Consider the following 25,059-nt stretch of genomic DNA (forward strand, 5'->3'; position numbering starts at 1 on the left):
TTTTATAAACACACTAAAATAAAAAAAATTGGTTATTTACATTTTTCGATTTTTTTGTCCAATATTTTATTTTAGTCTATAGGTAACCATTAATTTATTGCCGACTATGTTTTGACTAGACTGATAACTTAATTGCATTGAAAATTAAAAGTAGAAGAATGATATTTAACTTACTAATCTGATCAAAATACTGTTGATAGTCAACTTTTTGATTAAATCATTGAATACGAATCAAAACAAATTATTTACTATCAAAATTCTATCACATTTAATATTATAATTAGGAACGTGTGACTTTCAAGACAACTACTTCTTCCGTCCCGAAATATTAGACTCACACTTCTTTTGGGCACATGAGTTAAGGAATTGATATTTAAATAGTTAAAGTGGAGAGGAGTAAAGTATAAAGAGGGAAAAAGTAGGGAGAGAAGAGAAAAAGTAGATGGAGGATAAAATAAGATAGATGCTTTTTACTAAAAAAGGAAATGAGTCTAATATATTGGAACATCCCAAAAAGGAAAGTTGGTCTAATATTTTGGGACGGAGGGAATAATATATTAGGAATGTGGTAGTTTCATGACAAAATCATCGTAAAATTTAATTCTAAAATCACCTTAACTTTTTTATCTACCTAAGTCCTAAAATGAATTTGCTTTGAACATTTGATTTTAGTCCTAGAAGAAAGATGTAATAAAATCGTTGTATATATCTTGTTAATTACTCCCTCCGTCCCCGATTAAGAGTCACACTTTTCTATTTCGGTCCGTCCCCAATTAAGAGTCACACTTTATTTTTCTTGAAAGGTAAATACTCTTGTTATTGAACCATGTTTTGTAAATAATTAACAAGAAGATTATGCACACACTTCATACACGTTAAATCTTCCAAAAAATCTTCAAATTATTTGTATTTTCACTATATGTGCGAATGGGGGACGGAGGGAGTAGAAAAATTCCAATTTATATCTGGCGGTGAAACTATTCTTTGATTTTCAACTTTCTGGATTTCCGATAAAACTTCTTTGGTCGGATAAACTTGGTTACGTCCACGTAATTTTCCTTTCCCAGCTTCCTCCATTTTTATATTCGTAAAGTATAATAATTCCCTTGCAGGCTGCAGCTATTATAAAATTAAAGGTGCTATAAATCAGATTTGACAAATCATTTGGAATCAAATCAACAAAATGCATCGTGTCATCAACTTTGTTTTGGTCCTCACCATCATTAGTCTCATCCTCACCTCCGCTTTTGCTCCTGCCAGCGGCAGAAGCAGCAGCGGTGCCAGAGGCGGCGGCGGAAGTGGAAGCAGCGGAGGTGGTGGGAAGGGCGGACGCGCCGCTACAGGCGGCGCATCAGGCGGCGGAAGTAACATAGCGCGGCCGGGGCGGCCCGCAAGCAGTGGCTCATCATCTATCGATCTCGGATTGTGGCGCTACTTGGCTTATTACGCTTCTGCATTATTGATCATGTATTATTAAAGGTTTTACTTAATTACTCGTATTCATTTCATTTTAATTACTCGTATTCATTACTTGATGTCATTACTCTTGTGCTACCTTTTATTTCAATAAAAGAAATTGTATTTTGTTACAGCCACATGTTCAAAGAAATTGTATCTGGTTAGATTATCGTGCAATTTTAACATTATCTTGTCACGCCGATTGCCAAACAATGATGCTTTTCAGCCACATGCCAAACAATGACTCTGTAAAGTAACTAACCTTTTATAACACTTCTTCTACATTTAATAAATTGATAAAACATTTTTTTACACAATTAATCAATTGATAGTTCGAATATCTACTGTACGCGAAGAAGTGTAATTATTAACTCAAAGAATAAAGTAATATTCACTCTCCAATTACATAGTCTTGTTTTATCCTAGAATGTCTCAATTCTCATATACTACTATCTTGTTTTATCCTAGAATAAGCAATATGATGGGACTAAAAAAATAAAAATAAAAAATCTTTTGAACAAATGCGAAGAGGGAAGCAAAACAAAATAAATTAAATCCGATGAAGTGTAAGTATAAAATGAGGCAATTGCTAAACATCTTTATTGGATTCCTCAACTTCCTTTTGATTCCACAAATCAAATGAGGAACTTAATAAGTAAAAGAAGCCAGTTAAACATGTCAAATGTCTTAATAAGTAAAAGAAGCCAGTTAAACATGTCAAATGTATAAGAGCATCCGCAATGGTCGGACTAGCTTGACCGGCTAGCCGATTCGTTACGCCAGCAAATAAACTAGCTTGAACCATTGCAATCGGCGGCGCCAAACGCGAGCGGATCGGTGATGGGCTGGCCGATCGCTCGAATCGCTTGGCAGGCTGGCCGATCAGCTAGCTTCGCCATTGTGGAGCCCGATCGGCCAGCACCGATTTTTGATTTTTTTTTTTAAATCATATATAAACGCGATTTCCGTTTCGTTTTCATTTGCACCGCTTGTTTTAACGAGTTTTCTCTCTCTCTAAACTTTTTGTTCAAGAGCATCATCGAGTGATGGACCGCAGCAACGAGTCCGAGTCCGGCGACAGAGCGAGAACAACGAGACTCCCACGGTGCAGAGTGGGATGCTGGATGAAATTTGCCGAGATGGGCCCCGAGGTTTTAACATCCTTGGAATCGGATGATGGGGATAGAGTAGTGACGGCCGAGCGCGGGGGCGATAGAGAGGGGTGGGGGGGTATGCTTAGGGGGGGATGCGGGCGGCGGCCGAAGTGAAGCGGGCATTCGGCGCCGGGTGAGAGGTATGCCCCGGATCACGGCTTGACGAGATGATGCTTGCGGCAGATATGGGGATGATGTGGCGGGGGGATGCCGCACGGTATGCGTCCCAGGATGCGGAGGGGGTACGCAGGGGTCATCGGGAGGGGCCGCGGTATATCGGCCCTCGCGTGATTTTTTGACGGCTTCGTCTCACACGTCGACCCCGGTGGAGACGCAGTTCACTGGCGATGACCTTAATTCTGTCATTGCATGATATGAGGATCGATCTCGGGGACGATGATACTCCCGTTCGGCGCGGCCGGCCGCGCCGAGGAAGAAGACGAGGGGGGAAGGGGAAGAGGGCGAGGCGGTCGGCGGAGTCATCGCGGCCAGTTGCGGCAACGGCGGGGAGAAGTGGACGGAGGATGAGTACGCCGCGGTGGCCAAGGGGTGGTTGGAGGTGTGCGACGATCCGGCGTTACGAACAACCCGGTCGTCAACATGTGTGGCGAAGATCGGGGCTGCACATAAGAACCGGCTGCCCGCACGGGAAGGACTTCGGCCAACGAGGAGGTCGGAAGGGGTGGGGAGGACGCACGGGGACGCGGTGGGCCGTTTGCGGTGTGCGCCCAACGCCCTCCGTCGGCTCGGAAGTGGGCGAGGGCGGGGACGCCGCCGGAAGGATAGCCGCATGAGTCGGTTCCCTTGGAGGGGAAGTATAAGGAGTTCACCTTATGGGAGTGCTTCTTGTTGTTGAAGGACTCGGAGAAGTTCCGGGCGGGACCGCCCCACTCGAGTACACTCTCCATTCGCGTAACCAAACGCGGGCTCAGATGTTACAGGTCTTCCGAGAGTGGAAGAACGCCACTGACCCCACGGAGAAGAGGTTTCTTTACGAGGTGCTCGAGAGCATGCATGCCGATTTAGAGATCGCGAGGTCACGGCTGGGGGTTCCGACGTGGGCTCGGATACCACGGGTGGCGGCGGCGCGCGGGAGACGGCGGCGGCGACGAGGAGGACGACGGCGACGGCGATGAGGAGTAGAGAGTGGCGGGGCTCGGGTGTTGAAGGCCTTTTTTTTAAAAAAAAAAAAAAATCATGTATTTTTTTTTAAAATCTTTGTACTTTTTTTTTTAATGGAATGGATTATTTTTCCCGTATATGTGTGTCGTAAATTTAATTCCGTATATCGCAATTTTAATTCCGTAATGTAGTATATTTTGAATTATTTTTATTGCGGCTGGCCTATGGCTGGCCTAAATCTGACGTGCCAGGTGGTTTTTTTAGTGTTGCTGACGTGACAGAGAAGAGAATGGCTGGCCTAAGCACCATTGCGGATGCTCTATTGGAACTTTTATCTAATTGAGGAAAAACTCCCACTTAAATGAGTATATTCCGTCACCACTGTCATATTTGAAATGGAGAAAGAAGCAAAAGTGTTGATTCAACACAACATGAGTTTCAAGAATTAGAATTAGTAGAGACAACCTTTTGTGCTGTTATTTTCCTCCAGCCAGTATCTTCTTATTAGCCTGAAAATGTACTCCACTATTTTGCTTTTTTTTTTTTTGAAAAAAGTTAGTTGGAAAAGAACAACTAAATTTATACGCAATACACAAAATTAATACTAGTCAGGAAACATTTGCCACATTCTATTTTGGCTAGGATTCGAGGAAGTGAACAGTTAGGCCTGTAAATTTGGGTACCAAAAATCCAAAATCTCAAAAATATCATACTTAATATCCGATCTATATGTTAATTCGGGTACCCTAATACCTGGAGCGGGTACCCGAACCTAACTAATCGGGTACCCATAAACCCTAAAATTAGTATATTTCAAATTTATTCTTTTATATAAGTTACATTGTGATGAGAACATAAATTATTAAAAATAACACAATAATACTATACTATTTATTTACTATTATTAAAAATCTATACTTCAATTCTAATGTTTTACTCCCCACGTCTCCCAAATTTTGACACACTTTGACCCGACACGGGTTTAAAGAAATGTAATGGAAAGTGAGTTGAAAAGTTGGTGGGATATTTGAGTCCTACTTTTAAAGTATTAGTTTTATAATAAAATGTGAGTAGAAATGATTTAGTGGAATATGAGATCCACTACCAAAAATGGTAAAAGTGAAGTGTGTCAAATTTTCAGGGACGGACCGAAATGGTAAATTGTGTCAAAATTTGGGGGATGGAGGGAGTAGCTTTCTCTAGATTATGATTCTATGACTATATATAATATACATTAGACAAATAGACACTATTTAATTTTAAAATAAATAAATTTTTGGCATAAATCTACATGTGATTAAATAAATTTACCCTAAATTTACCCTACGGGCCATATACTAAATAAAAATATTTATCACAAATACATAATTAATCGGGTTTAATCGGATATTAGTCGGGTACCCTAATACCGATTTCGGGTACCTTAAACCCGAAAAATCCTAACATTAACTATCCAACCCATAATTTTGGGTACCCAAAGACCCGTCGGGTATTGGGTCGGGATCGGGTATACCCGAAACCCGCGGACTAAATTTGAAGGCCTACTCGGTGTAAAGTTCGTGATATTAGTATTTTCCAATTTCAAATTTCGTGGGAAAAGCCCAACTTTTTAAAAGTTCCATGATATTAAATGCCAATATCCCAAATTCAATTAATTCATTAAAATTTTAATGTCATCACATGTATGTGCGAGTATTTCTTTTATAGTATAACATGAATATTTGTTTCTCATTACATGTTTAAACTTAATTAACAACCTTGATTAGTTTTATGTATTACTCCCTCCGTTCTATAATAGATGACATAGTTGGGGAATAACACGGAAATTTAGAAGATGTTATTTTGCGTGTTAGGTGGAGAAAGAAAATAATATATTTATACTAATATGAGAGGGAGATTTTCCTAAAAAAGGAAATGTGACATCTTTCGTGAGACAAACTAAAAAAGAAAGCGTGACATCTATTATTGGACGGAAGGGATAATAAATAATTTAAACTCGTGTGGATCTGACGGCAATGGCGGATTTAGGAGGGGAGGGGGGGTGTAGGCCGCCCATCCTGGGCGTTCGTAGAGCCTAAATATTCCACAGAGTTGAGCCAAGAATAGCATGTCCATCCCCTTCGCATAATGCAGAAATATACTCCTTGTTTTGGTTGATGTAATATAAAATTCAATAGTTCAATGGTTAAATTATTACTTTTTAACTAACAGAATTATATAAAATTTTCTAAATATAGTATTATCGAATAAAATATTTAAATTTTTATAGAGAACAAACTAGATACATTGATTATAAAATAATAGAGTAGAATATTGTAGAATATGTGAGTAATTCTTATATACATATACGGGTGTTGTGATCAATTGAGATTTTTTAGCCTAATTGGATATTGAGATGCATTATCAGTCATTCATTTTTATTAAATGGGTGATCTAGAATTTGCCGCATGAAATTTATTTGAGGATTAATTAATTAGGAAAGGGCATAATGGTAATTTCAGTTCTCTGAATCTACTCGTCCTTTTCCTTGAGTTTCTTCATCACGCCTTCGCCGATCGCCGCCGCGAGCAATCAAGATTGCTGCTTCTGCCGCTCCTCCAATTCAAATCTTATCTTCTTCGTCTATTGAAAATCAAAACTCAGATTAGATACGATTGAGATGCAGACAAAATCCGACGTACCGGAAAATCGATTGAATTAAATCAAAGACGTACATGTTGTGAGATTATTGTCTCGTACTGATACTGTAGGATTTGCGCTTGCGGCATGATTTCGTCGCCGACGAGCGTCGGTAACTGGTTGAGCCTCTTTTGTGGCGGGGGCGTCGTGAAATTCTGGACGACTTTGAACTAAGCGAAGGAGCGCTTCCTCAGTGCAGAGATGTTGTTATACGTGACGCCGTTGTCGGTGTTAACCGACGTGTTTACCTCGCACAGCGCCTCTGCTGAGTGGTGGTGGTGGTGGTAGAATTGATTTCTGAAATTAGATTGAGTTTTTATGATTTTCTTGCTGCAATCTGTAGTTGATGAGCATTTATTTACAATTCTTGTCAACTACACACATATAATGTCAACTATGTGTACAATCCATGTCAACTACATATACAATTAATGTCAACCGTACACATATGATATAATGTCAACTATAGGCTATTGACATTTGATGTGCAGGCTATTGATGATAATGCCCATGAGTTGACATAATCTACTTGCAGTTGACATTTCGAAAATATTGTGGATGAGTGGCTGAAAATACATTTCAATTCTTAACTAAGTTAAAAAATCTCAACTTAACAAAACCCCATACATGGGTGTATTGTATATTAGACTAAGACAATGAGAGAAAATCGTAATCAAAATAGATCTACCAATAAATATAACAAATCGAAATTAGAATACATCTACTAATCATCATAGCAAATCATAAAACTATCGATATCAGAAAATGATAATTAGAGAAAGTCGTATACAATAAATGTGAGAAACGAAAAGCAAAGCTGCTTAACTTAAAATAGCAAAGCTGCTACGCAAAGTCTTCTTTGCAAACAAGGCACAAACAAAGGATACCACACGATCTCCACCCTAACTATTCCGTTCGACACAATAGCCTATGGAAACAACACTGACCACGAATCATCCCATGTACGAATCTTAGGTTGACCACGGGCAAAAGGGGTCGTGGGAACATTACGGTTGGAGTCCTGACTATCAACTAGTAAAAGAAAATGGATTAGTAGTATATTACATATACTTTTAAAATCATATTAGAAAATAAAATACTCCTTCTGTCTCACTAGAAATGAGACGTTTTCATTTTTGGATTGTCCTATTAAAAATGAAACGTTTCTTAAAATAGAAATAACTTTATTCTACTTTTCCCTCTCTCTTACTTTACTCTCTCTTCTTTAACTCACAAAACAACACTACATAAAATCCTGTGCCGAAAATCAAACGTTTCATATTTATTAGGACGAATGGAGTAATATATATAACGATGACATTCCCTTGGGGTGAAATAATTTACCAGAGTTGTTAAGTTCTATTTCTCCACACTAATTAATTAAGAAACGTCTCCATCCTCTATCCAACTCCACTCCTAAGAAATAACTCGGTCAATTTTAGAAGCCCTAAATAAGGCCCAATTTCAGAGGCCTGAATAATACACCCTCCGTCCTGAAAGTTTGTTCCATTTTTTCATTTCCGTCCATTCCAAAAAATTTATCTCATTTTACTTTTTTACCATTTTTGGCAGTGGATCACATATTCTACTAACTCATTCATACTCACGTTTTATTGTAAAACTAATATATAAAAGTAGGACTCACGTTACATTAACTTTTCCCACTCACTTTTCATTACATTTCTTAAAACCCAGTATTATATTATTAATTTGAAAATTTTATATTTTTTTGCATTTGGTTGGAAATATTTACTTTCATTTATTCTCCCAAATGTTTGATAGATAAATCGACGGTGGAATGTGATCAAATACAAACTCTATATATTGTACAAATTTCAAACTATGATCTGAAGCTTTAGAAAATATCAACATATAGCAGCAACAAAAAATATCAACATGGTGTCAACAGTTAATGTTGTATTGACATTGTATTGATATTGTGTTGATATCAAAATCTTGAAATTTTACACTGTGTTGATGTTGTGTTGACACTGTATTAAAAAGTTTAGAGTTTGTTTGCATTTTATAACTATCCTACATAAAAAAAATAATAAGCTGATTTAAATTTGGGCTCATTTCGAGTTATATGTGACATGTTCTGTAGCCGAAAAAGAGATAGGATTTGGCTGTAATAAATTCAATAGCTCATAGTATAAAATGGGCCTTAGTGGAGAAGGATCTGAATGGGCCAGCCCTCTTTAAATAATACTAGCAAGTAATAATATAATCTTTTGATTTGGCGAAAATACATTTGTGTTTTACAATCACTGAAAAGATAAGGTGGGATGGGGTCATAATTTTACACATGGATAAAACTGCACACATTCTCATCATAATTTGAATAAATTATTTTTGCAAATATCTATAGAATATACCACTTGTGGATGACTTATCCATAAATGGTTTTTTGTTCTGCTAGTCTTGTGCAATTTTTATTGTAAATTCATGGGAATTTTCGTGGGGGTTGCATAGATAAGATATTAGTCGAAACATAAATTTATTTTTAAAGAACAAAATCTACCTATAATGAAAGCTTGTCACAATAAATTAATAAATCCGACTAATTAATTAAAAATATCTTTTTCGAAAGGCATTGTTAATTGAGTAAAGGCCAAAATTGGTGCTGAACATATAGTCATTTTACCTTTTTGGTCTTAAACTTTATCTTGTGGATTTTTTGGTCCTGCACATATGACAATTTGATCATTTTGGTCCTCCATCAAAAGTTCCGTTAAAAACTTAACGGTCAACGGATTTAATTCAATTTTGACCAAATTAGTCTTTTAATCCTGATTTTTAATTCACTAATTATTCCCTAATTATTTTAACAAATATTCCAGGTAGCTTTCCTGATCGAAAAACGACGAATTTCGATTTCTCCGAATACTTATACTCAATTCCATTGCTCTGCAGGAGCCCTTGGATCAAATTCTTGGCTTCATCGGGGTCGGAGCTCTCGCATTCGACCTCATAGCTCGTGCCGAAGCTGTAGAGCGTCTCATCGAGCTCCAATTTGAGCCCATTCTACTGTAAACCCCTCTCACGTTCCTAAAACCCCCCAAACATACCAAACCCTTCCCGCCCAAACCGAACTCCTCCCTCACCCTCCTGATTATGTCGGACGGCTCGATGAGGAGGAGCCGCGATGGATCGGCGGCGCAGTGGCGGCCGACGGTGGGGTCGAGAGGCTCCTCCTGCTCCTCGATGCGGCTGATTCCGCCTGAGATTTGGGGCTTCGATTTTAGCGAGAGAACGCAGCGGGAGTCAAGGTCGTAGAAGCGGATGCGGAGGGCGGCGAAGTTGGATGCCAGCTCCGCGTTGGGGCCGTCGAAGAAGAGGTTCTCTTGGAGGTGAGTGCGGCGGTGGTAGGCAGAGAGAACGACGGAGAGGCGCTCGTGGGCGGCAGAGGACGGGAATAATTCTAATTATTTATTTAATTAGGGAATAATTAGTTTTAAAAGATATTTAAATTATTTATTTAATTCTAATTTTAAAAGAATATTTGTTAAAGTAATTAGAGAATAATTAGTGAATTAAAAATCAGGATTAAAAGACTAATGTGGTCAAAACCGGATTAAATCCGTTGACCGTTAAGTTTTTAACGGAACTTTTGACGGAGGACCAAAATGATCAAATTGTCATATGTGTAGGACTAAAAAATCCACAAGATAAAGTTTGGGACCAAAAAAATAAAATGGTCATATGTTTAGGACCAATTTTTGCTTTTACTTTTGTTAATTTATTCTTGCTCTAAGAGATACTTTTATATAGTACTCAACTTGGCTCAGTTATTGGAAATTCATGACACCCCGATTTTTGGAATTTTTCTAATTTGTCAATTGGTTGTTGGACAAAAAAAATGTAAGATGATCTTCAAGAAATGTAGATGATCTAAACCTTTAACGACGAGTGCTAGTGAATATTATGTAAAAGACACAAGCACGAGTATTTCTTTGCACTATGTAACAAAATTCAATTAATTCATTAAATTTTAGTGTCACAGTACATGCACCAGTATTTCTTTTTTAATATAACATGAAATAAACTAGTTGGCTTTAGATATTTGTTTCTCATGCCATGTTTAAACTTAATTAACAACCTTGATTAGTTTTACGTACCATAACAAATAATTTAAACTCGTGTGGATCTGAACACAATAGGCCACCTCCTACCGGCCATTCGGAGAGCCTAAATATTCCACTGAGTCGAGCTAAAAATAACATGTCCATCCCTTCCGCATAGTGTAGAATATACTCCTTGTTTTCATTGAATGTAATATAAAATTAAATAGTTCAATGGTTAAGGTATTAGACTCTTAACTAATAGGTCTATGATTCAAAATTAACCTATTAAACCTAGTCTAATATTTATTTGTCATTCATAATCGCGGTTTAATTTGATTATATTTGGAGAAAGGAAGATGAGCGGTTTTGTTTTGGAGAAGTAATTAATTGTGAGAAATGGAGATTTGATTTCCAAGTAGGCGAATAATATGTCTTAATTCACAAGCACTTATATTAGTGCAAGGATCTGATCGAAAATAATGAAAAATAATGAATAGAGTTGTCACGCCTCCCTCTCTTTAATTCCTCGTCGATTTACCACCTCTTTCATACACTTATCTTTTTAGTTTAGACATTAGCTAGATTTTGTTAGATATTTTAGCGTAATTGGATTAACTTGAATGATCGGTTATTGTTATAATGATACATCATTTAAGTATGGAGGTGCGGAGTGCACGCTTATTTGAATTCGTTATAATATTAGGAGCGAAGCTCCAAGATAGATGAACGGGGGTCCGGGGGCAGCGCCCCCGGGTAGCGGGGTCCAAGGGGCGGCGGCCCCTGGCGGGTCCAAGGGGCAGAGCCCCTGGTTGGGGTCGAAGGACTAAATTTTTTATTTCCGACAAAGTTACTGTATCGGAAATTCATCCGAAAATATAATTTCCGAAATTCGAAGGACTAAATTGCAATTTTGGAAACCTTTGAAATTCGGTTATTTTCGGTTTCATCTCCCAACAGGTGCAATGCTTCATTACACTGTTTCATCTTCTTCTTCTACTGATCATTTTTTGGTTCATAATAATTGAAAATACAGACATATGATCTTCTAATACTCTGAATTTTATCCAATCAAACATTTTTGGCTGAACCCCGAAATTGATTTGATCTGAAAGTGATAAACACGACTTTCAGATATCCAGTTTTTGTTTCTCTGATTTATATCTACCTAACAGATTTACCCTAATTCAGTCCAAAATGGAGTATGTACTATTTATATGTATATTATTTGATTTAATATCTTCAATACTTGCTTTGCGAAACAAATTTCCCTCCCTTTCCTTTTCGATTCAATACCTCTTTCTTAGGTTTATGAGAGAGATGAATGAAAACACATAAATCAATGCAGAAATCGACACTAGTCCATATTAAAAGCTCCATTGGCTTTGTCTATGCACATGCACTGTGTGAATTGTAAAGATTTTAGGCTTAAATCAATCTTTAATGACTGTAAGGAAAACATGATTAGTATGCAAATAGGAGTAGTTGTAATAGAGGACTTAAAGATCCTAACACTACTGTCCCTAATCGCCACCAAACTTCTTGCACACCACCATCAGTCCATCACCCTCCCATGTCCAAGTCGTTGTGCCCGTAGCAAACTGCACACCATCTTTATTCACGGAAGACCAAGTTGGTAATCGATCATTGTGATCATGTTTATCTTCAGGACTCCATTTCCAAAGTCTTTATCAACATAGTGACTGGAAGAAGCATATATGATTCCAATTTTATCAACAATTGTGTGCAGAGGCGAATACATGAGGACATGAGCTCTTACCACAATTCCTTCATACTCATCATCTAAAGCATCAAACTATGGCATCAAACATATCCTTGTCCAAAATGAAATCCCACATTTGCCTTATGCAACAAACTTCATCCAACAAAACCAGAAGCATCACTCCTATAATTAGGACCATAATGAAATAACAACAAAATAAAAGCATTTGTACTAATTTTTTACTACTACATTTACCTACATCATGTCTAAGCTCACAAATAATTTATGGAAAACGAAGGAGGTGATGTTGAAATCGCAAAAGAAAAGGGAGGGATGGATCATGGGATGGGTGCCAATACAAAGTTATATGTAAATATTACATGAGCATGTCACTTATTTAATTACCTAAAACTAAAGCCAAAACTCTAATTAGCTAGTCGAAGAGTTAATGTTCCAATACACTCTTCACAAATTTCAAAACTACTTCAGAGAAATCAGTCAAAGAATTAATGTATCAATATGCTAGTTTCTTGTTCCCAAATCAACATTGGGATATAGTGGTAATTTCTTGGCAATTAAAAGACCAAAACAATCGTAATATTAAGGGATATTGGTCTCTAATATCACAAAACTTTTAAAAAGTTTATTTTTTCCCATGAACTTTTAATTTGGCAAATAATATCACAAACTTTTATCCAAGTTTGTGATTTCCCACCGTCGAAAAAATTCCGACAAATAATATCATGATATAGATGATTTTTTCGTAATTTCTCGACAACAACTTCGAAGTTCAAATTCTTCTCTTTGAAGATAGTTTTTCTTGAAGCACACCCTCCAAAATTGTTTTTCAATCCATTAATATATGTAGAATTTTTTAGCTGGTGGGAAATAACATACTCGGGTAAAAGTTCGTGATATTATTTGGCAAATTGAAAGTTCACAGGGAAAAACCAATTTTTTGAAAATTATGTGATATTAAGAGCCAATATACCTAATATTAATAGGCTGAATTATCTAACATGCTCTTTTTAATTCTCTTTGTTAAAGAGTCCTAAAATCTAAATCTAAAAATCTAGCTTGCATCAGAAAAGCCGTAAAATTTAACTCCAAAAATTCAAGAAAAATAAATGAAGGAAGCACGAAGGCAGAAACTTACCTCTACGACGTCTCAGTCTGTCGGCGGCGTCGTTCATTTTGTTCCTGTTGAAGAAATTGTATGATTTCGTTTTTTCTTTACTCTTGGGCTTAACTATTGGGATGAAACTTTTAATTAAATAAAGTGTAGTAGTATTATAAGGTAATTTAGATGTGATGTGTTCCGTCAAGTGAGACGTTTTTTGGACGGAAGATTTAACAAAGATATGTTTTGTTAGTTAAGTGGAGAATAAGAGAATATTAAAACTACATATTTAGTAACAAATTTAAATCTAATATTTTCTTCTCACTCATTGAGAATTGGTTTAGAAAAAACAAATATACCATTATCTTCTATTTGGTATGTAAACCAATCCAAATGCATGATTCAGGGCATACCAACAACTTCGGATCATTTAGTGTTGTCACTATCATGCTTCAGTGACACATCCGCGACTCAACCACACAACTCCTATAATAGAGACGTCGCAAACATATTTTTGCACTTTTTGAGGCCCAATTTGAAAATATTAGGAGATTGTTTTATTTTGTTGGCCTTGTTAGATTATGGGCTCGAATAAAAATAGGCCCATCATCCAAATCAAGTAGATGTATAGGGATCAAACAAAATCATTCCTAAAATGATAATGTGAGTAGTTTTGCAGTGTACTTATAAATGACGAACATTAAACCTATATAATATTAATATATTCAAATTTTATTTCGGTGCACTTGCTTTATATATTCAAATAGATAGATTCGAAGATTGAAAGTGGATTAATTTTTTTTAGGATGGACAAAAAATAGGAAAGAAGAGCTATTGTTTAGAGACAAAGGGAATAGTAAATTATAGTATATATACTTGCTTGCTTATATTTCAATTGCATTATTATCATTATTAGTCAACTTAGTACATGATGTCAAACTTGACGACTTGCTTTTAGAAAACCCTATCCCAGAAGAGCATGAATTGGGCCATGGTTAATTCAATTATAACAGCTCATAAGTCTGTTCTTCAACATTGCTCTAACAAGAAGCTTTTCTAATCCAAAATTTTCATAAAATCGTCTGTTTTACTTAAATCATGGCGGCTTATGCAGCTTTGATGTCTCTAATGAGTCTCATAGATGACATCGAGCACCATCCTTCCCCTCCCATCTCTCTCCATAAACACCAAATTCAATCTCTCACTCAAAATATTATCTTCCTGCAAGAATTTCTCCAAGGTTACAAGTCCCCTGTTTCTGACACCGATGAAGCAGATCCATTAGAGATGCGTATTGCAGATGCAGCTTATGCCGCTGAGGATGTTATTGAATCTCATATTGTCAACAAGCTTCAGCACAGTACACCCAAAGCAACCAAGCATCATGAAGATGATGACGACGATGATGATGGTGGTGGTGGTTGTGGTGCTGCTGATGATGATGACGACGACGACGACGACGACGATGATGATGATAACGACGACGATGATGATGATGATGACGACGACAATGATGATGAACTGGTCAAGTTGTATCAAGGTTTACAAAATGTGATAGGAGAAATGGATCGGATCAAGACAACGGTGATGGACATCAACACAGTGCTCAGTGATCAATCGCGTGGATTCGTCTCTTCTTCCATTGGGAAGAAGAGTAGTGACACGATGGTGTTTTCTGATGATGTCTTGAATGGAATCATGGAAAAGCTCGTTGCAGACGAACGCAGTCGCCAAGTTATCCCGATCACAGGAATGGGCGGGATAGGTAAGACCGCTCTTGCTCAAACTGTTTATTCCAAACAAGTTATTAAGGAGCGTTTTGACATTTGTGCTTGGGCTACTATTTCTGAACACTATAACACAAGAGAAATTCTATGCGAACTTGTTTCTCAAGCCACTAACAATAAAAAGGAACATCTAGGTCAAAGGAGTGAAAATGAATTAGGATCAGAGCTCTACCAATATTTGTCGGGTAAAAGGTTTCTAATTGTGATGGATGATGTATGGAATGTTGATTCTTGGAACGAAATACAACATTTCTTTCCTAACAATAGGAATTCCAGCCGGATAATAGTGACAACTAGGCAATCACAATTGGCTTCTCGGTTGTTGAACAACCATTATAGCCATTCAATGGAGTTTCTTGATGAGGCTAGTAGTTGGATCCTATTATCCAAAACTGTGTTTCAAGAGGAACCCTTTCCTCTTGGTTTGGAGAAAGTTGGAAAGGAAATTGCATACAATTGTAGAGGACTTCCTCTATCAATTGTTGTAGTGGGAGGTATTTTGAAAAATATGGAACACACACAAGAATGTTGGGAATCGATAAGAGAAAACTTAACTTTAGTCATAAATTTGGATAATGATAAACATTGCTTGAGATTATTAAAATTGAGCTATGATCATTTGCCTGTCTACTTAAAGCCTTGTTTCCTATACATGGGAGTGTTTGAGGAAGATGAAAATATTCGCACCTCAAACCTCATCAAGTTATGGGTCGCCGAAGGATTTCTTAAACCAATAGATGGAAAAAGTTTGAGAACAATTGGGAAAGGGTTCTTAAAGGACTTAGTTGAGAGAAATCTCATTCTGGTTGCCGAGTTGGGGTGTATTGGAAATATAAAACAAGTCAAAGTTCATGATTTGTTAAGAGATCTATGCGTGAACCAGAGCAAAAAGGAAGGGTTTTATCACGTGGTAGGAGAATCTAGTCCTCGAGGAATAAAAAGCAATCGCCGCGTTGTCATACGCAGGAACACTTCAAAGAAGAAAGTCGTCAAAGACATGAAATATATGTCACATGCTCGTTCCATCATTTGCGAACATGGCAAAGTTCCACGGTGCCGGAATTTTGGATTGTTGAGGACAATACAAGCTGACGGTCACATATCTCGTGTGTTTCAGTATGTTAACTTGCGACACCTTGCAGACAAGTATGAACACAAGCCTTCTTCTTTCAATCACCTTTGGAATTTGCAAACTCTGATCATTCCTTACATAGGTAATTTTATTGCACATACTGAGTTTTGGGAAATGCATCAACTGAAGTATATTGAGATGGAATCTGTGCTTCCCCCAGATCCTTCGAGTGATGCCGTCATCATGGAGAATCTCGTTGTACTTAAGGGAGCACTCAATTTCAAATGGGATGAAAAGGTGGTTAAGAGATTTTCCAATATCAATAGATTGGAGATAATATATGAAGGGAGCAAGGGATTAATAGGGTGTGATGATTATTATTATCTGAGCAATATTAAATGTTTGTGTAAATTAGAATCCCTCTATATCTCGTGTGAGTATGATTTTAGAGGGAATGCCTCTTTGTATACGCTCACCTTTCCCCAAACCCTCAAGAATTTGTCTCTTAATATGAACAACGACTTTGAATGGGAAACGATATTGGAAATGATAGATTCGTTGCCCGTTCTTGAGAAGCTCAAGTTGTTCCGTGGATGTTTTGGAACTGGTAAGTGGAAAATCTTTGAAGGAAATTTCCCTTGCCTCAAATACTTGGAATTGTGGGAGTGTGATGGCCTGAAAAATTGGACTGTAGAAACAAGCTCCATCTTTCCATGCCTTGAGAAGCTTCATTTATGTGGATTAGAAGAATTGGATTCTATTCCGTCTGAAATTGGATACATACCGACTCTCCAAAATATATGGACAAGGTATTGTGGTGAATCAGTGGTGAAATAGTAGAGGAACAGATGGATTTACAAGGTGATGATCTTCCTTTTCATGTTAAGGTTCGATTTTTTAGTCTGTTTGATAAGAACAAAGTGATGAATGAAGCAAAGCAGAGCTTGGCAGGTCCTAGCTTTGAAGTTGAAGGATAGATGGAGGAGCTTATGTTTTCTAAATATTTGGTTGAATATTTTCTCATCTTCAAAGGAGAATTGTAATATTCTAAAAATTATGTATAAACTTATCCAAGATTGCATTGCAATAGTTTAACTTATAGCTTGAATGGAGGTTGGCTATATTCATATAACTACAAATTTTATATACCTTGTGCTTTGAATTTCCTTCAAAACATTCACAACATCTTGCATATGTTTTCTCTTCAACACATCTTGAATTGCACTCATATTTTTTCCTTCATCCCATATCTTAAATTGTCAACCCCGTATTGTTATTGCTTTTATAAAAATGTGAGTAGTCACGTCGAGATTCGAACACACGGCCTTAGGTAAGTGTCACTATATTAACTAATTTGAAAAATGAATCGTTGATTTGTTAGGAAACAGCAAAAATAACCAAAGTATCTTCTGGCATACGCAATTGGGATTAAAAAAAAAGATGCTGTGAAATGTAATCGCATAACAAAATCAGCCATATACCCTAAGTTAATTCACTATTTAAAAAATAATTAATTCACATTCCTTATAAAACAAGAAATAATACTATAAAACAGAAAGGCCCTATTTTAGTAAACCGATTCTATTATCTCGTGTTTAGTTCCCAAATTTTAGTAGGCCTAAATTTGTAATGTTACAAAAAGACATCTAATACTTTAATATCTGCTAGGAAAAATAATTTTTATAGTAGCTGCCTAGGTAAAGATAAAATTCCAGTTGAAGCATTAGATATTCGAATGCATTAAAATTTCAATATCCAATGCTGAAATAAGATGATAAAAAAAGTAAGATTAGTTGGTAGATGATGATCTGGTTACGCTATCCTGGCATGCTAAGGCTATTCTTTCTTAGTTTGATCATATTAGACGCTCTCATTCTAGTAGGTGGTCGTGGCGGTGGAGGCGGTGGCGGCCGTGGCAGTACAGGTGGAGGTGGCGGTGGCCGTTTTCGAGGTGGAGGTGGCCGTTTTAGAGGTGGAGGTGGAGGTATGCATCCAGCACATCGGAATATGTCAAGCACCAATTCCATTACGTGGTTATGCTATTTTATTTGCAACCTTGTTGCATTTTTTTGTTTGTTTCAAATGGTTAGACTATAAGAGGATTATTATGTATTCCAATATTTGATGCAAAAACATCTACACGATGATTGATGTTGTTCATACTTTTCAATACCGGAGTGAGAGTTGTCCGATAACTTATTAACAAAATCAAAAACTAAATTTATTTTTGTTTTAACAACCATAACACCGATATAATTTGTATGATTTGCAATGTAAAAAAAACTAACAGATTTGTTCAACTTTATTTTGTGTGTATCCACGTATAATTTCATATATTCTCTTTAATGGGACAAATCCAAATTATTCATTCTTTTACATAATATAAGGCTAATTGCAGCTACACGAGCCCTCCACACACAATGCATCTCCGGTGTCGCACGGTGGGCAATCACTGTTAGAGTTGCACGTGGCCTCCGGTCGTGCAACTTTATCACTGCAAGAGCACGAGCCGTTCACACACAATATCTTCCTTCCGCACGTTTCCTCGGACATTCCAACTGAATACAACGTAACATTAATCAGAATATTTCTTTATAAATCTATCAATGAAATCATCATGATAAATTGTTTGCAACTAATTTAATTATGGAGAGAGAGATATAGAAGAAAGTTGAGAGTGTGAGACGTACCGGTGGAAATAATAAGCATAAGGGTGACCAACAAATACACTTTATAGAGGAGGCTGCCATTCTTCTTCTTCTTCTTTACTTCTTTTAAAAAGCAATTACAAATATTTTTAGTTACTTGATAATTTTCAACCACCCTTGCTCTCATATATATACGTGTTTCGGTATCACTACGTAATTTACATATATATGTATGCAGTAGATATTATTCCAATGATCGACCAACTCTGATTTCCATAATCTCCTTCCTCTGTATATTTTATGAATATATCTTAAATTCTTAATTAACTAAACAAGGTTTATATGCATATTATAGTAAAATTTGAATATGACAAAAAATCACAGATTAGTATACAGTAAATATTATTTTGAGATTTCTTGTTCCCTTCCTTAAGTATATAAGATTTATAAAATTATATCAAAATATTTTCTTAATCAGTCAAATATGATTTATAAAATTATTTATATGGTTAATTGGTTATAGAGATATACATGCATGGATAAGTTAACAGAAAATATGTAAATATGGACTGTTTTAAAAAGGCGGAAACATATATGTGCAAAAAATTGTGGATATACACCATAATTTAGCAATACTAGCTGGATTACCTAACCAAACATTTTTGCTAATTAACTGACACAGAATTTTTGCTAATTGACTATGTGCATCTTATTGTTTATAGATTTCTCTAGATGTAGGTCATGTAATGGTTTATAGACTGTAGTTAAAGCTCCTGCTCAATTAAGGTACACCCTGAATTAGAAGAAAATGGCTCCAAAGCCCTCAGTGCAGATATATTTTATAAGTGATAGTTTGATTTAGGCTTTTAGTTGTTGATAGGCACTGTCACTAGATAATGAAAACCTTCATTTCCACTGGTTTTGTAGGTGTATGCAATTGGTGAAGAAGGTATCCTGAAGGGACAGGAGCCCCTTGGTGGTCCTCTCTGTTTCCTGTTAATTCTCTTCCAATTCGTCTCAATTTTGGGTTTATTGATCTAATCCTTGGAAAATTATTATGTTGATATGTATGCTGCTATACTTTGGTCTTTCACCAAAGTTAGGTGGTCAAGAATGAACTTGCCCAGTGATCTGATTATAAAAAAATTTCTACTTTTTTTTTTGGATGTGGTAAGTGATATTCTTGCCGGAAAATTTGGTGTCATTTTTCATTACAAAACTTCAGATTATTGATTTAGGGCCAATAAATCTGAACCTTTACTCAAGGTTGATCAAATCAGTTCATAGCTCGTTTAGCTAATCATCCTGTATTGGGTTCATGGAATTTCAATGTTTCTTTGAGGCTAATTGTTTTTCAGTTATTACAAGAAAGGATAATTAATGATCATATTTGTTGCAGGAAGATGGGAAGCTAAATAGCTTGTTTGTGTACAATAGTATTAAGCATGACAAGTTGATTGAAAGCAGGATTTTGATGATGAAATTGGAGTGTTGAGTGAGTCTTGTCTGTGTCAGTGGACAGGGCATTGATCAACTTTGATACCAGGCGCGGTGGGGCATTTGGCCAAGGGGCAGTGATCGTCGATGGGCAAGCCCCACCAGCTAGGCCCGGCGATGTCATAATACTGCAAGCTGAAGTAACACAGCGTCCCCATGAAGGCCACCCCGACGTCAAGCCCAGCCGAGAGGATGTAGTTGTGCCGTGCCCACCACCCCTTGAATCTCCGGTACACCACCAAGTTGAAGATGATCCCCACTGCAAACCACGACACGCTGTTCACAGCTTTGGCTAAAGGCATCCCCAATGTCCCGGAGAAAATGAGGGGCATGTTGATGCAGCTGATCCATCTCTTCTCGGGGTACTTGCGTGCAAAGTACCACACGGGGACCGGCGCCAAAAGCCCGAACAGGAAGAAGTAGTTCATCTCCGGGTACAGCCCTAGCTTCCCGAACATGCGGAGGGGCCCAACCACACCCCAGATTATGGAAGCGTTGTAGAAGACATCGTCTGCCTGGCAGGTCCACGGGCTGCCCGGAGGTAGCTTTGTTTCGTCGCAGATGTATTCTATGGAGGTGAGGAGCCACCAGGCTGTGCCGAAACTCACTAAGGAAGTGATCACCGTCCCAATGAGTTGAACCACGAACATCGATTTTGGAGGGATTTTCATGTAGTGGCCGAGCTTGAAGTCGGATAGGAATGTAATAGCCTGAGACATGCTTATGGTGCTATAGGTCTTGAAGACAATGTTGGCTAGAGGTTTTCCCGGGTACATGTAGCCGATGATCATCTCGGAGATCACATTCAGTCCTGCTGTCTGATCAAATTGCAATGATGTTGATGTTAGGAGTATTTATTCATGAAATGAAACAAAATTAATTGTGTAGGAACCTGGTTGGTTGTGGCTGCAATGACACCCACAGGCAGGGTGAACACCAAGGCCAACACGATAGCCAACGCTACGCCCCAGTAAGGAAGTTGTAGTTGCCTTCCGAAGCCTTCGCAAGCAAGCATGGACACCGCAAGAACCACCAACAAGAGGCCGTGGAACCACCATTGAGGGACAGGTTCATAGTTCTTCCTCATCAACCTAGTATGTACGTCTCCGAACTTGTCATGAAATGAGGCCTTCGTCTGCTGCCAGATTGTTCTGCAACGAGGCCATAGTTATAGCTTCAACAGTTTGAATTTATGTGTTTATCACGCTTACCTTCCATGGAAGAGCGCTACGTGTGATATAGTAGCTGCCAATACAGCGAAGCTGAGACCGTAGATCAATACGAAGAAGATGCTCAGGTTAACCTTGCTGTAACTAGCATATCCCTCACTGCTGAATTCAAAGGTTTTCTCATCCAGGATTGCTGATATGTTGTATGGTGCTCCAGTTGCATCAAAGACATGTGCAGAAATGATGGGGAATCTCCTTGCGTTATAGAGGTTATTCCAATAGGCTATTGGCATCACGATATACACAACCAGTATGAAGCCAACCAACAAGTTGATTATAGCAAAGCCAGGGGTTGCCAGAGGGCTGCCTACAAAAGCTGCAATGGTCGACCAATCAAGCGCGATCGAGCCGAGTCCCAAGCCTCTAATCCCTCCTCCTAACTGCTGTGCTGTTACAGAATCTTTCCATATCCAGCAAACAAAGGAGAGAGCGGTGATGGAAGGGAACAAATAGTTCGGGATTATGTAATAACAGAAGCTCGAAACAGAGACTGCGGTGAAGAATTGCAGCCGTGTGAGGCCTCCTTTTCGCCTGACTTCAACCTCATGCAATGCTCTGAAGAGAGACACTTGAATGAGGTTGGAAGGCCACCACATGTAGGGGGAGTCCACCAGAAATTTCCGGAAAATTCCAGCCCAGCCATACCCTAGAAGCTGCACCAGAAAAACATCAACAAACATAGTTCAAAGATGGAAACAGCATAAGGTATGACTTGATACATACCTGTGTGCTATGTGTGAGTAGCATAGCTGCCACCGGGTCAATTTTCCGATGATAAAACGCCTTCACAATAGTGATGATGTTGACTGCATAAACACCCGTTGCGCCTGTGTTGGCGAAGATGGTGATGAGGCAATGCTCCTTTAAGTTGAAGGGCCCTGGATTCATTGTGAAGGACCATTTTGTCCCAGGAATCTTGAATGCCTTGGTTGGCAGAGTTGCAGCCATGAGCTTCCCGATGGGGAGGACTAAAATCTGAACGGATACAGACGTTACAGTGAGAGCGTTCTGGCGATAGACGAAGAACTGGTTCAAGAATGCTAGAGCTGCACATGATATCATCCCCAACACCCATGTCCGAAACGTCAGACATGGCAGCGTAGGATCATCCGTTATCGCAACTGTTAGCCGCACTTCCTCCACCGGAGAATCGTTCACCTCCTCTGCACAAAACTTGACACCATCAGTATGCACAATTAATTGAGTAGAGTGAAAACAAAGAAGAATGAAAAGCATGTACCGATTGTTGCTATTGTATCGACAGATTTCTTGGGATCATACGGCACAGGGATCATAGTGTTGCTCTCTGCAGCAGACTCCATCGACGGCAGGAATCTCCAGAAACAACAAAAAAAGGTGCAGTTTTTGAGACAAATCTACATTCCAGTCTGTTGTTTATAACCTTTGTGTTTGGCTGGTTTCCCCTGCTGAGTGAATTAATAATTTATTATAAAGGTTATAGTTATGACTTACGACATGAACAAGATGATATGAAGAAACTGGCGCTGTCATTTTCTAAGAGTATCAAGTCACACCTACACTACACACTACCAACCAGACATAGGTTCCTCAAAACAGTTTCTTTTGTTCAATATCCAAAAATCACTATGCCACTTATTCATGTCTGTAATTCCTATATTTTGCTTACTTCTTTTGGAAAAGATGACTCATTGTACCAAAAAATAATTAGTACTCTCATTTGTTAATGAAATTTATTGTACTAGGAGTAATATTTTAGCAGAAGGAAATTGAGAAAATTACATTTAATACTCAGACTATTGATTTATTAACGAAGCTCCACGACTATAAATATACTTAAATACTTGAAATATTGATATTGTAACGAAAATTTTTCCGAACTATGCATGATAACAATCGAAAAAAATACCACTCCTATATCAGAAACCCACAAAAATATCCCAATCATCAATATGCGTAACATGTCCGGAGTTTGTAGTGGTTCAACAAGTCTAAATTATAGCCTCAAATTCGGAATTGAGTTCATATGAACGACAAGCTTGCTAGTTGTGATAATTTAATTTTCTCTGATATACAAATATAGTTCGAAAATAATCAAAAGATAAATATTTAGGTGCCCAACTGTAATTTTCCCCGAGAATATTCCTCAACTTACCTTGGCCGGGAAATTGATAGTACTTAGTAACTAACCTAGGAGCCTATATTTAATCACGTCATAAATTTGATTGCCGTACTAGTGTCCTCTAGCAACTTAGCTTTTGCCTTAATTCTATATAAAGGTATAATCTTTAAATAATATTAAGACAGGACGAGTGACCATACTCTCTTTCTATCATGGTTTGTGAAAATTTTATGTCTCACATGTGTAACAAATATGTATATTGGATTTTTCATATAATATACTATAAGGACTCGTTTGATAAAAAAGATGGGATATGAGAAGATATGTAAAATAAGATAAGAAATACGAGCTTCATGTCAAGATATGCAAATATATACAAAAAATTTCGTTGTTGTTTGATTGAAAAGAAATTATCTAAATTTGTATTATATATTATTATAACATGCCTTAACGTGACAAATTGGTGAGTTACATAAACATAGTTAAAATTATAATTTTGATAAGATTTGATAGGGTGCTTGTCTTATATTGGGTTATATTGCTACACTAGCTTCTTCATATGTTTGATTTTATTGCCATATTTATTACATTAAGCAATGTATTAGCGGTTACAAATCTTTTAATTTTATTGTGAATAATAAAATAAAATGAAACACTAATTAAAATAATATTAATAAAAAAAATACACAATATATAAATCCTAAAAATAATAAATCACAAGCCATGTCTAATGTATTTTAATTTTAAAAAAGTGGTGTAATTTTATTAAATCGTAAATAATAATAGACTCCCTTCGTCTCACTATAAGTGAGGTGTATTCCCTTTTGGACAGTCCTACTATAAATGAGACATTTCATTTTATGACAAAAAAGCAATACTCTATCTCTCTTTTACTTTATTATTTTCTTTACATTTTTCTCTACTTTTTTCTCATTCATTCTTTATTAAATAGTCAATTTAACGGAAATGTGTCACATGTAAATATATTAATAAGAAAATTTTATTATATTTGCATACCTTAATTTTTTAAGTATATAAACTTTATAATTAGTTGCACTATCACACATCTCTCATACTCTAATTTACGTACAAACACACTTTATATATCTTTTATTAAATCTTAAATTCTATTAATTCATTAATGCAAATGTTGACTATTCACAAAATAAATATAAATATTTTAATTTTAAATTATCATAATATTAATAAAAATACGTATATATTTTTTTTGCCAAACTTCACTAACCAATATATTTGTATTACATTTTTTTATGTAAATAATTGTTTGATTTTATATAATTTTAAAAATATTTATTTTATATATTTATAATTTTAGATTCCGTACCATATATTTTTTATCATTTCATAAAATTATTTCACAACAAGAAATAAGTGTGAAGAAAACACA

At 36.9% G+C, this 25,059-nt stretch overlaps 2 protein-coding genes, 2 long non-coding RNA genes and 1 pseudogene across 4 annotated transcripts; 2 read left to right on the forward strand and 3 right to left on the reverse strand.

The window, feature by feature from the left end:
* The first annotated feature begins 1,011 nt into the window (after positions 1-1,011).
* Positions 1,012-1,591, forward strand: LOC125191090. The gene is made up of 2 exons (XR_007171050.1): positions 1,012-1,049; positions 1,113-1,591. It is a non-coding gene; the product is annotated as an uncharacterized LOC125191090 (long non-coding RNA).
* Positions 1,592-9,221: 7,630 nt separating this feature from the next.
* Positions 9,222-10,592, reverse strand: LOC125189965 (annotated as a pseudogene).
* Positions 10,593-11,902: 1,310 nt separating this feature from the next.
* On the reverse strand, positions 11,903-13,479 carry LOC125186719. Its single transcript, XR_007170490.1, has 2 exons — positions 13,354-13,479; positions 11,903-12,350 (listed from the first exon to the last, which is right to left on the reverse strand). It is a non-coding gene; the product is annotated as an uncharacterized LOC125186719 (long non-coding RNA).
* A 984-nt stretch (positions 13,480-14,463) lies between these two features.
* Positions 14,464-17,276, forward strand: LOC125186081 (putative late blight resistance protein homolog R1B-16). The gene is made up of 2 exons (XM_048082393.1): positions 14,464-16,318; positions 16,397-17,276. Exons 1-2 carry the CDS (start codon positions 14,605-14,607, stop codon positions 17,011-17,013), a joined length of 2,331 nt encoding a protein of 776 aa, XP_047938350.1. The 5' UTR covers positions 14,464-14,604; the 3' UTR covers positions 17,014-17,276.
* Positions 17,277-20,198: 2,922 nt separating this feature from the next.
* LOC125187599 (oligopeptide transporter 5-like) lies at positions 20,199-23,028 on the reverse strand. Its single transcript, XM_048084224.1, has 5 exons — positions 22,791-23,028; positions 22,274-22,713; positions 21,533-22,203; positions 21,214-21,472; positions 20,199-21,139 (listed from the first exon to the last, which is right to left on the reverse strand). Exons 1-5 carry the CDS (start codon positions 22,870-22,872, stop codon positions 20,336-20,338), a joined length of 2,256 nt encoding a protein of 751 aa, XP_047940181.1. The 5' UTR covers positions 22,873-23,028; the 3' UTR covers positions 20,199-20,335.
* Between the last annotated feature and the right edge of the window lie 2,031 nt (positions 23,029-25,059).

The sequence above is a fragment of the Salvia hispanica genome, chromosome 5 (assembly GCF_023119035.1).
Source record: "Salvia hispanica cultivar TCC Black 2014 chromosome 5, UniMelb_Shisp_WGS_1.0, whole genome shotgun sequence".
NCBI lineage: Eukaryota > Viridiplantae > Streptophyta > Magnoliopsida > Lamiales > Lamiaceae > Salvia > Salvia hispanica.

Coding starts and splice junctions, on each gene's coding strand:
- LOC125186081 (XM_048082393.1), top strand. CDS start 14,605: ATGCGTATTGCAGATGCAGCTTATGCCGCTGAGGATGTTATTGAATCT. Junction 16,319..16,396: donor TCTGATCATTCCTTACATAG/GTAATTTTATTG, acceptor TGCTTCCCCCAG/ATCCTTCGAGTGATGCCGTC.
- LOC125187599 (XM_048084224.1), bottom strand. CDS start 22,872: ATGGAGTCTGCTGCAGAGAGCAACACTATGATCCCTGTGCCGTATGAT. Junction 22,204..22,273: donor TACTCACACATAGCACACAG/GTATGTATCAAG, acceptor TTTCTGGTGCAG/CTTCTAGGGTATGGCTGGGC. Junction 21,140..21,213: donor TTGCAGCCACAACCAACCAG/GTTCCTACACAA, acceptor CAATTTGATCAG/ACAGCAGGACTGAATGTGAT.